This window comes from Drosophila mojavensis, unplaced genomic scaffold (genome assembly GCF_018153725.1).
Source record: "Drosophila mojavensis isolate 15081-1352.22 unplaced genomic scaffold, ASM1815372v1 contig_74, whole genome shotgun sequence".
Classification (NCBI taxonomy): Eukaryota; Metazoa; Arthropoda; class Insecta; order Diptera; family Drosophilidae; genus Drosophila; species Drosophila mojavensis.
In genome coordinates this window covers 20,135,862-20,148,935 of record NW_025318899.1, presented here as the reverse complement: position 1 = coordinate 20,148,935, position 13,074 = coordinate 20,135,862, and the positions used below count along the sequence as shown (strand labels likewise).

Below are 13,074 nucleotides of genomic sequence, written 5' to 3'. Positions count from 1 at the left end.
TAACATTTACAGCATGTCAGACTCAAAATTAAAGACTGACACGAAACAAATCTAATCGACAAAATGTTTGTTTTTATTGATACATATATATACATACATATAAATATAAATATGGACAAACTTTTCTGTCATATTTTATGCCAACGCAGACGTTTATCTTTTATGAGTAACTGTAAAGAGCATAGAGAGCAATATCAATGGACAGACTCTCCTGTCAAACAGACGATGCCTTTTATGAGTAACTGTGAAGAGCCGTGTTTGTTGGGCAAGGTTATGTGATAAGCCTTAACAGTTGGTAACGGGAACGGCGGTTGACGACGTCAACAAGTGTGTCAATAAACTAGAATCATATAAGACGAAAATACACCTGAGCTTTTTATTATTTCATTCAAGTGTTCACACGCCTTAGCTTGTTATATGCATGAAAAAATAACGTGACAAATGTCGCGTAGCAAAAAAAATATGGCATGACAAAAAAAGGGCGTGTAAATTGCTGGCAGACCTAACGGAAGCGAAATTTAATTATTGTTGCTTGTGTACAGTTGTAAAGTTTTGTTGTTTTAGCTGCGCAAGTGCCGCCAAAACGTGTGCTATTACACTTCCAGCGAAAAACAGGGGACGGCAAAACAAGTGTGCTAAAAATTGAAAATTAAAATACCAAAGGCCTCATTTTGCACAAGCTAAACATCAGTTACAAAATCTACTAAAAATCGGTAATTTTATGCAAACGTGCTGAAATGAACTAAATTTAGACATATGTATGTATTTCCATTTTAATGGCCAAAATTAGCATAAACTAAGTTAATGATTTGTAGAGTTTCGTGTTTGTAGACTTTAGTGTAGCATTTCTTTGGCAGTCGACTGCGGCAGCGCAGCAGCGATAAGCAACGGCCTTGCAAATTAGCATTGCGTTCAGCTGAGGCCCCTCGGCTCGCCCTCCCGCCATCGCCTACCATTCGCCGGCTTTTTTTTTATCTTTCGCCTCGCTTCACTTGAAGCTGGCGAATTCCACATTTGAGGTGTGAAAAGTCGATACACATGTTTTTGCTGTTGCTTATCTCGTGTTCGTTTTCTTTTAATTTGTATTTTTGTTATGTTATTTGTTCTGTTTTGGTGTTGTATTGCGCTAGTTGTTATTGCATTTTGCTTTTTGCAAATATTTGCTTATTGTTTTGTCAGTTGTCTCTCTTTTCTCCATTTATTTCAAATTTGTATTTGTTTAGTTCTTTTCGCGGGCGCTATCTTAAAACGGCGCGTGCGTGCAAATACGGGCAGGTGTGAAAAAAATAGCAAAAGAGACGTTATCTTTAGTTGAGACTTCCACAAATGAATCAATATAAAGTTTAGGCTTAACTCTTAAGTATGAGTGAGTGGCCTATCTATGTATGTGGCCGAATTAAGAAGTCAGACAAAGCTTTAACTTGTTGCGAATCGTAAAAAGTATCAAAATAAATAATTATTATTTCCGACTTTGATACCAAGCAATATGATTAATATATTTATGTACTGTGCGAATCGATAGAACACAATAAGCAAGCGACCAAGAAATGAGTTTTCATGAAATATACTTTCTTATCTTTTAGTTTTACTATACCTACACTTACTACACTTTATTTACAGTACTAAACCACACTTGGTTTATATAGATAAGTAGACTTTTATCTACATATATACCCATTTGCTTAAATATACATCCTCACATATTGCATAATCAGATTTCAACAGCCCGTTTTGACCCATTTACAGAAGCGATCAAGTGCGTTACGTGCTCCAAGTTGTATCTGTATCTGCTCAACATGTATCTCTGGCTGTATCTGTATCTTTAGCTGGAAATGTATCTCTGCTTAGCTGCGGATGCATTCACAATCCACAATTTTCGCACACCTTGCACCGTGGCTAAGTTTTGAGCGACAAGCGCGACAAGATAACAAAAAGGCAGTTTTTTGTAAGCTGCGCACCGCCGAGTGGTGCAAGTGGTGCTGCAGATGAAGGCGGTGCTGCGAGTCGTGTGTGGAGCTATTAAGGCCTGGCTTGGACTCTGGCGCCGTCTGTCCGGCTGTGGCAATTGCTGCGCCGCTGATCAAGTGGACGAGCGTGGGCGTTCGTCTAGCGCCTGTTTGGCGACAGCTCGAGGCAATGGACGGACGGACGGACGTACGAGCGGATTGGGGGGCAGGCGGGCAGGCGGGTTACTTGTAATTAAAAGCTGCCCGCTGCACCGTTAAGATCTTGTAAAAAGAAAAAAAGCTGCAACAAAACTGCTGCGAACTGCAACTGCAATCTCAATTTCTGCATTGGCACTGCCTACGCCGAGCGCATTCCTTGCTCTCAATCTCAGAAAACTGCTCCACTATTTTTTGTCTGCTTCTTTTTTGTATTTTTTTTTTTGTATTTTGAATAGAAATATGCAAAACGCCCCCTTGATATGTTTTACTTAACATGCTTTAGCTTTGATTAATTTTGATTTCAATTTCGCTGCTGCCGTTGGATTTCGTATTCCGGATTCCTGATTCCAGTAGCTGCCTAAACTGCCTGTCAGCCTCTTAGCATTTGCGGCTGTCAAGTGAAGTTTGTGCCCGGATTGCCAAATTTAGCCAAATAAAGTGCCAACGAAAATACATAAATAAATTGTAATGGGTATACGCTAAGGTTTGATGTGCTAGGCATTCAAACTGTTTGAATAGATGTGAGAAATATTTTAAATAGGTCATAACTGAATCGTAAAAAGATCATATAGATTTTTAGGTAGTTGAATAGGCTTTGCTACTCCCCAAGATTCTTAAAATGTCATATTTAAATCCCAACCTTTCAAGTCTAAAGACAAGCTTCGATAGTATGCAATACATGTTTTATATAATCGAACAGTCTTAACTTAGCATCCTTAAACCTAGTATTTCTTAGTCAAGTTTCCTATTGTCTTAGAGGCAAAGGAATAATACATAACATTTACTATATATCTTAAGTTTAGCATACTTTTATAGACACGAACCAAGAGCACCTTTTTCTTTATATTTAAACTCATTTAAGTAAGTCCATTAGTCGTAAGTATAAGTTTAAGGAAATACCTTGTTAAGTATTATAATCTGTTAAGATAATGTTCAACTTTTTGGCATGTAACTTTCCTCCAATCTTACAGCAAAAACGAAACCAAAAACTACTTTCCCATGGAAGCACTGGGAAATGTGTTTGCATTTTGGCTGCCTGTGCGCCGAAGGTACTTATAAGGTTATGTTCAGTCATATGTATAAACATTTCAAATGCTTCACAGCAAAAACTTTTGCATGGTCCATTTGCTCAGCAGAGACCCCTACATAAACAATGAACAAACTGAACACTGCAAACCGAAAACGAACCTATATAAAAGGTTGTTAAGGCAAGGAAGAGAGGAGAAAAAAAGTGAAAACAAAATGGTATATTATTTTAATGCAGTCTATATCAAATTTCGTAGTCCGTTGCACTGCACATGACACGAAATTGTGCGACGTGCAACACGGAGGCAGTTGCCCCAGCGCCTCGTCACTCGTTATGGGGGCCATTCAAACTAAATGCTTGAGCTCGTAATTCGAGCCAACAGTCGTGTCAAGTGTATGTATGTGTGCATGCCTGTGTGTGTGTGTCAGACAAGGAGCAATGCTTCATACATATAGGGACTGTGTCCCTAGTCATATCGTGCCATTGACTCTACAATTACCCAACTTTTATATGTGCCGACCACAAAAACACAAAAATCATAAATGTAGTCCACAGCCCAAGAAATAATATTGCAACAATTAAATTGCGGTTAGTGATTAGAAGATAGAGAAGGAAAAAAGGTTCCCATTGTGGTTTCTCGGTGGTGCAAAAGAGTATCTAAACAAAACACCACTGGGAAGGTCAACAAGTGGCGGTTGTTCAAACAAGCATATTGAAGATTTGTTTAAATTATAGACACGCAGTTTATTTTAGTTAATTTGAAAGGATTCCATTACGACCAAAGTAAGCTGAGTTTTCGGGTAGAAAGATAATTAGCTATAGGGTTAATAATGAGAACTATGAAGTAAGGGGAAATAATGATTATAAAAGGATTTGTAATAAGAAAAGTCTTAATATATAACAAAATAGATATTTATAGCGAAATGAAAACAATAAAGACTTATAGACTTATAGAGAAATGAACAACAAATCTGTAAGTATCTATGATACGTCTGTAGCACTATAAAAACCTTGAAGAACTATAAATGAAAGAGAAATGATTCTTATTTACAAAGAAAGGATTTAAGATACGAAAACTTGTTCAGCTATAATAAAAGGTCTACAAATGAATGTAGGCCAAAGTGGAATACAGGAAAGTATCTATGTCATATCAAAAATACCCTGCTTTTATGAGTTAATGTAATAAGCAAAACTTAAGGAATGCCTCTTTAATTAAGGTGAGGAAATATCTAAAGTCCATGCATAAAGGTATTATATGGTTTTTTTTTCTTCCACTAAAACTTTGACCAGTTGTCCAGTCTAGTTTGGTCGCATCAAGTTGCTATTCGCACTATCTAAAGGTGCCTACACCTTATAATAAAATAAATCACATTTAATATGCCCACACAGTTATCTATATATACCAGATACAACTAGCTATCTTTACGCCTACCTGTTAGTAAGTAGAGCAACTGCCCTTCGTTATCAACCACAACGACAACAGCAACAGCAACAACATGGCCAATATAATTCAGAGCCTAGAAACTATCTCTGAGAATATGTTAAGAAAAGCAACGAATGACAAATCGAAAGAAAACAAAATAAACCTGAGACGAATGATTGACAACAAGGTAAAACTAACAAAACAAAATAAGGTGAAAAAGTGAGAACACAGCAACGACATTTTGATAAACGAGCCAGTGCGTATCTCTGCATCTCCCTCGCTCTGTGGCAAGGGGTTAAGATCCCAAAGGGACAACGCAACTTCTTATCTTATGTTCCTATATTCTGATTCTCTCTTTTCTTATAAAGATGACTGGGAGTTTAAGACGGAGCGCAAATGAAAAACAAACTTTGGCTACACGCTAAGCACATGAAGCAGCACATGAAAGAAAGGCGCTGCCTTGGAAAGACGAATTTTATATACTCTCAAAATGACAAATCTACGTAAACAATATCTTTATATGGAGACTTTTAAATCACTGTAATAGGCAACATATAGTATATATATAAGTAAACAGATTGTAAATCGGAAATTCTTAATTAAAACTTTATATCTAAGAGATCTTCCCATAAAAATCATCTATGACCAATTGTCACCTTATCCAATATAACTAAAGCTGAGGAAGAAATTCGAAGAACATTAACCTAATATTTCAGCAGTTGATGTAGATCAAAATCAGGTAAAAAAAACATTTGCTTGCATGCGTAATACATTGCATGACCAAACTATAAAACCCTCCACCAGGGTATACGAAAATAAACAGCTAAATGTACCATCAAATTGCTTAACAAACAAGCTGAGAGCGTTTGTATCTGTGTATCTACAAGTACGTATCTGGGTATCTGCATCCACTTGTTGCGCATAGAGTATTTTGTCTTCTGTTTACTCAACTTGTTCTACTTGCTGCGTTTTCCTCATTGCGATAAAACACACCGATAAGTACTAGATTAAGTAAACCTGCTGTACTTTCGATTTTCAGCAGAGATTTTCAGATCTTGCCAAAAAAGTAAGAAGTAAACAAAAGAAAATCGAAAACCCTTATCAGTATTTGTATTTGCGCAATAAGCTCTGCTACTTTAGCTGATAATTTAGCTAAAGGGTATTCCCGTTCACTCCAGATCTTAACAACTTTAATAGTTTCCGTTTGATTTGATATTTGGTCAACAGTCATTATAAGTCATATGTCCGTGAGTCAATTTTTAGGTAATTCAATATAACAAATATTTATGTCTATATCGTAGCTTACCTAGCACCGACAATAACTTGTTTTCTGGCCACATCGTATAACAATTCTGAATACCACGTCGTATCGGGATCGTAAAATCGTTTGGCTGTTGACATCAAATCTGCATAGGTAAAGAGAAATTTGATTATTAATATGAAATCGAAATCGAAAAACAAATTATGACAGTCTAGACAAAAAGCGGGAGGCATAAAATATTTATATAAATAGTTTTCATATTTCTGAGAACTTTAAGAATAAACTAATTTGTTTATAATATTTATACATATTCGTAAATTGATCATTCTACTGCTTACAGGGTATGCGCCAAATCAAGTTTACTTTAATATTATTACTTTAACATTGCATAACGAAGGAAGGTAAAATACAGTTAAAAGCCTCGACTTGTAAGAAACAAACAGAATAAGTAAGAAAATAAATGCCTATAAAAATGAAAATCAGAGTCAACAAAACCTCGGTGCTGAGTTTGCACATCGAGAAGTCGTACTTCAGAAAATGCATTCCACAGGCATGCAAAAAGCACAGATTGAGACAATGCAACGCAAATATTTGAACAATAAACACGGAGCGTTTTCTGATTAAAAGACCCGCAGATATTTTTATAATATACACAACATGAGTATATATATATACATATACCTATATAGTATATAGTAGGTGTCAAGATTCTTTGGAATTGACATCTCCATCAAGACTACGGACATCCAAGCATTTGCGCAACAAACTACTTACAACTGACTGAGATATGAGCACAATTTTCGTATATTTCAAGTGATTGATTGCCTGGCAATTGACACAGTTTTGTAACGGTGTTTTTTGATAATCCAGAACTTACCTTGATATGATATGTAACGCGAATCAATTTCCAGTAGCTCAAAGTTCGGCTGCGCCTGATAGCCATTCAGTAGAGCCCGCGTGCTCCGGGGACTTTGTAGGGTTAAGAATAGCAGAAGTAGAAGCCATAGCTGATGCTGCATTTTGTCATATTTTAGAATTAACATGCTGCAATGAAAGAGAACAAAAGATTTGCTTTAATGAGGAACATGCAGGAATTTCTATATTTGCATATATTGCGGATCTACTCGTATAACGGATTGTCAACATCTAATGTTTGATCTGGTAAAACCCGTCCTGTTATAAAGCCAATTATTCATACATAATTCAATATATAACTAGACATAAGACTCAACACATTAGCCGGAGACCAAATACCCTTAAATACAACTTTATGTGAAATTTAAAACCAACCAATATTATTATATTTATTTATAATATTTGTGACTAATTTAAGTTATTTATATAAGTCCTCTGATTCGCATTACGAAAATCATGCGGGCTAGGAGAAAGCGTTCACTTTAAGCTTAGGTCCGATATTTAGCTACGTTTATATACTTTTCCACACGGCCCATGCATAACTGATTAAGAGTAATCAGTTAAGAGCAGTTCGAACTCACTTTATATATTGTCACGTAGCGCTTAAATAGATTATATATGCTTTTCCATTCAGCTTCAGCAGCGAAGTAAGTGGGCAGATTGCCAAAGTGTTGGGTTTATATAAGTATTTATTGAGATGCTTGATAGCATATGTATGATGAGATTATAAATTCATCGCACAATTCCCAATTCACAATTTACGATTCACAATTCACAATTAGTTTCAATCATCAATTGGTTTCAAAACATATGCGCACACAGTACAGATGAAAAACAGAAATTTTCCTCATATGGGCTTGGGTTTAGTAAGTGAAGTAAGTAACCGGAAGATACGACACGAAGAGTTTTTGCTTTTTCTTTTGCTGTTGCTCTTTAAGCACGACGCGCATGCCGAAGTTAACCGCGCAACGAGTCAAAACAAACTGAGCTGTGGAGCGGCGGTCGCAACAGTAGACACCATAGGCGAAGAGTGTGGAAACAACAAAACGGCCAAAGAGCGAGCAAGCGAATGAGCGACTAAGCGAGAGAGCGAGCGAACGCACAAATAAACGAGCAAAGCAAAGGAGACAAGACGCCGACGCGATGCACAGCCCACGAAGATGTTTGTTTTGAGAACCGGCTTCGGCCTGCGCAGCGAGCTCAAACGGCAACGGCAACAGCAACAACAACAAGAACTTGGGCTTGGGCCTGGGGGCTTAGCGTTGGGTTTTGATGGTTGGGCGCGGTTGCAACGGCAGCAGCAGGGCAGGGCACTCATATATCATGCGACAACGACAGCCAACTACTTACTGGCTGCAACTACAGTGCGACTTGGCTCGGCTCGGCTCGGCTCGTCTCAAATGGCTGGGATCGTCGCCCAGTGTGCTGCTTGCTGCCTGGATTGACAGACGACGCGACGTCGGACATCGAACGGCGAACGACGAACGTCGAACGACGCTGGGACGTGCCCAGAACAAGGACAATTCTTAGCTGAGTCTGCGTTTTAATTTGGTAGCCCAACAAATTGACATTAACGTCGCGCCGCATAAGGGCACGTGATATACAAGACGACGACGACGTCGACGACGGGCAAGGCAGCGCGATCTTATCGTATAACCACGCGTATCCATTAAAACTCATATACTGATACTATACTAGACATTTTATGGATATATCAAATTATGCTCAACCTTAAGTAAATTTTCAGATTCGAATTTGGTTGCTGGGCATAAAACACTGACTGGAAATGTTTAAAAGTTTATTAAATTTCTATGTACGTAAGCTATAAATCTACTAAGAAATACTGGACATATGTATAATTAAGAAATAGAATTTGTATTTAATGCAGCTTAATGTGTTATGAATATTAATATAACCGAATAGGCTGTATAGGCTCACAATAGATATATAGATATGTCATAAATATTGCACACATATTTTAAATTCATAAGTAGCTCTTGTTTAGTTGCGTCCATGAACAGACACTTGTGTTTGCTTTACGATCTGTGTAATAAGATCGGTTTCGCCCACGCCACCATTTTAAGGACCTCTAAGAGCAGAGTCGCAGTTGTCCTGTTGCCAATTGCCTTGACTTTTGGGACAGCTGCTGTTGGTTTTATTCAAACACAAACACAAACACTGAATGTAGAATGCTGAGGATCGGTCTCTTGTAAAGTCAGTTCTGTTTATGCCGCAGCATGCAGCGAGAAATCGCAGTTGTTCAGCTAGGTTCCAGTGTGGGCAGAGGGCCAGAGAGAATCGAAAAACCATGTACCTATGACAATATATGCTACGACTACCTGCATTGTTCATTGTCTGCGATTTGTGCTACGAGTTTTTCTTTTGGAGCGTTGACTAAATATGCTAATTACGGTAGCACCAACAGACGTCGAAGACGACGACGACGACGACGACGTTTTTGGCCTCTGGTAATTTACGGCTTTACTTCGATTGTAATGCTAATGTCCACTAGGCGACCCTCGACTCGATTGCTTTGACTGCACGTGAGTCACGGAAGTGACAAACAATTTCGGTTTGCCCTTATCACTCGGACAGAGAGAGAGAGAGAGAGAGAGAGAGAGAGAGAGAGAGAAAGAACAGAGTGCAGAGTGCATTGCAAATCCTGACTCTTCCTTCCGGACCTTTTATGGGTTTCACCTGTCAAACATTATTATGAATATGAACATGAAAGGTTTCCATTTTGATGAAGGGGTAGAAAATTGATTGTACAGCTCTCTCGTTCGTCAATATTTGCGCTCTGAATTATGAGGCTTACATTAACAGATAACACAAAATTTATATTATTTGATTAGCTAAACAAATCGAAAGAATTTCAGATAGACTTTCGGGTGTATGTTCTCCCATAGACAATGCTATTCTTTGAGCTACCTTTGGGACTATTTCTATCAAATTATCCAGCTGTTTAAACGCGCATAAAAATAAAGTAATGTTTTCTTTTGTTACTTTACTAAATTATAATACAACATTTTTAGTCTATCTCTGATCTATATATGGGTCAAAACTTTCTTTGCAATGGCATCTGCGGAATTTGAATGGCTTTAATCGCAGTCTAAATGAATATCTTTGTTAGAATAAACGATAAATATATTGTATATAATTTACACCATTCAGTTAACAACGGGAAGTCCATTTCTTTTTATCCATAGTCATAATCTAGACTTTCGAAACGTGCCTGCCACTCACACACACACACATACACACATTGGGCACTAAAAGTTTATGACCAGCCAAACAATAAATTATTAGTTATTGAAATGATCGAGATCGCAAAAGTGCAGATTTATTCATCCACAGTCTCTCTCCCTCTCTCTCTCTATCTATAGCCCTGTCACTCTCACTCCATGTCTGCCCCAATCAACAGTATTTGCTGATTCTGAATGCAAATTAAAAAGACCTTAAAATAGAATTGAAGCCAATGAAGGAAGCGCGAGATGAAATATGACAAAATGTGCCCGAGTGAAGCTTCCACTTGCTTAAGTGCACATCGATTGAGGACAATACAGAAACATTAAAGAACTGACACAAAACAATTAAACGAAAACAGAATGAATGACTGGAAAATACCCTGTAAATAAAACGGATAAAACGGATGTAAATTTATGTTAGCTATCTCAATATTTTCATATACCACTTTCTATTCAATTTTACGAGCCTAGAGCATAAAAATAAATATATATGTATATACATATATATTATATGTGTATATGCACAATCATAAATTAGAAGCTCGTTGGCGGCAATTAAAAGACATTGGTATCGCATAGTTTATGTCCAAACAATTAAAAAAAAAACAAATATGCTAAGCGACTTTCCAACAAAACGCATAAAAAACAAATCCCAAATATCACCAAGTATAAACCGAGTGTACCCAACTGCGTAATGCTCGTTCACGTTGCATATTTTTGAGTGGTATACTTGTATATTATTGAGTTTATATTTCATTAGTCTTCATAATCTATTCTAAAGGAGTAGCGATTTATTAAAATCTATCAAGACTTTACAAATATTTCAAACTCAAGGACTTTAACTTTTCATACCGACAGAGTCACAGACATCAAGTCGAATATTGCATAAAACCAATAAACTCTCTTCATAACTTGAACGAGTGAGCACATAAAACTTCATAAAATACTATGCGTTAGAAATAATAAAAATGAATGTCAAGCAAAATGCCCAAGCCTGGCTTTACGAAAATATATGTATATAATTGAAAATTAAGGCAGCTGCCATAATTTATCAATATATAATACAAAATACAAAATATGAGCTGACGACCCAGGCCACTGCTCAGGTTCAAGCTCAAATTGACAACTCGTAAATTTATGACAACATTTAAGGGCGATAAGGCGAGAGGCGCCCGCCTTCAAAAGATTTCCAGTCTATGCGGAAAGCCGAGTTTGAGCAACAATCCCAACAGCGCGTGTTTGGCAACTAATTTGAAACCGAACTACATTACATATTTCACTCAGGGATTGTGTAAATATTTCCCCTCGAAACAAATCAAGTGTCGATTAAATTAATAGACGAGCAAATGACTGAGCAGCGCCTAAAGCGCGTTCATTAATTTGTGCATCGGGCCTAAATGTTAAATGTATGTTAAAATATGCGACTGTTTACTATATTCATATTCGAATAAACCTAATGCAAATGCGAACAATATCTTGCACATTAGGCTGCCTTAATCACACATAATTTAAGAGCTACTTAAAACCGGTTTCAGAGTTAAACTAATCCAGCTAGAATAAAAACATAAGCTAGAAACATAGCTTTCAATTCTGCAAAAATCAATAAAGCCGCCAATGGGTTATGCTTAGTTTCTCTTTGTTTTTCATGCTCAGCTTAAACCTTAACAGTATGTCGATCTCAATTTTATAATTTTAGTTGAAAATTTAGCTATAAAGCAAAAATAACTGGAGCTGTGATCATTTCGCATTTATCCAATTGGAACTTGGGATAGAGGTTTCGAATATATGTAGTGATTAGATATACGAGTAAATGTATAATACAAAGTAGAGGAGGCTTCAACTGAAACGACTTCAGCATGTTTAAAGATAAGTCGAAGTAATCTTTCCACATCATAACACTAAACCACATGCTCCAAGAGTAAACATTGGCGTAAACTTTTGAGCCGCTTCAATGGGTTGTCTGACCGCACCAGACATTGCCCTTTCCGATTACCATTGGTTGAGGTCATTCGCTCAAGGCCTGGCCGAACCGCACTTCAATTCATACAAAGAAAGTCAATTCTTGAATAACTAAAAGACGGCGTATTCCATATACTACCTGAAAGATGGAATAAAGTCATAGCTAACGAAGGAGAATAGTTTTAATAAAGAAGCTCAAATTTGTCTGAATAAAGACATAAAGTTTCTAAGCCAAAGTAGACTGGAAATAATATTTAATAATTTAATTTAACTAGTAGAATCTGTTTGGATATATCTAAAATAATATACGGTACTCAAAATACATTTTGATGTATTTCTTTCTACTTCTGCTACGATACTAAATTCTAAATACTTTTTCAACTTAATTTAATTTTTTAATGAAAGTGAAATGAAATTCTTTAGCTCTATTTAGGTGGCCCTTTTGGTTCTAGGCTTTTTCCACTTCTTCTTCTTTTTCAAGTTAATACCCTCTACATACCATATTTCTTTTAGCATATCAAATCAATATCTCACTCATCCATATTCTGTTTTGCAGATCCGCCCAAGTATCCCGCATGCTCTTCGAACCCGATTTACATATAAATAACTTTACGATGATTTCATTTAAATGACGATTTATTGTAGTCAAACTAATTTATCAATTTTCAGTTTCTTTCGGTTTTTTTTCTTTGTTTTCTCTTATATAACGCAGCGACATAAATAGGCTTTAACAACTCCTACTGTAGCACTAATAAAATGGGCCGTGGCTGAGTTTTATATGCTAATCTCTCGCGCTATGAATTCCAAATTTATGGAACAACAACAATATCAATATATTGATCTTTTACATTTCCACCTGCTGTGTCCCTAATGATCGCAGTTAAAAAAAAACACACACTCAAAACAGAAAATTAAATATTCCAAGCATGAATCAGGCCAAAAACACTTTTGCATCGAAATGGAAACTCGCAACGAATTTCGCACAAATCGATTACAAAGTTGAGTTTTTTCCCTCTATTTCTTGATTTTTTCCATTTGTTTGTTATATTTTTAGAAGTAAGCTAAAAATTTAGAGCAGT

General features: G+C 36.7%; 1 protein-coding gene across 2 annotated transcripts in view; it reads right to left on the bottom strand.

Annotated features, from left to right (window-relative positions):
- LOC6583087 (semaphorin-5A) overlaps positions 1 to 13,074 on the bottom strand; it is a 45,618-nt gene that overhangs the window by 6,106 nt on the left and 26,438 nt on the right. Inside the window, exons 1-3 of one of the 2 annotated variants that reach the window (XM_002008729.4) lie at positions 7,373 to 7,776; positions 6,754 to 6,920; positions 5,922 to 6,021 (exon numbers count right to left, since the gene is read on the bottom strand). In XM_002008729.4, coding sequence (XP_002008765.2) covers positions 5,922 to 6,021; positions 6,754 to 6,919 — 266 coding nt within the window. In that variant the 5' untranslated portion in view covers position 6,920; positions 7,373 to 7,776. Of the gene's footprint in view, positions 1 to 5,921; positions 6,022 to 6,753; positions 6,921 to 7,372; positions 7,777 to 13,074 lie in introns of those variants that run through there. The other variant, XM_015162731.3, reaches the window with a different exon arrangement.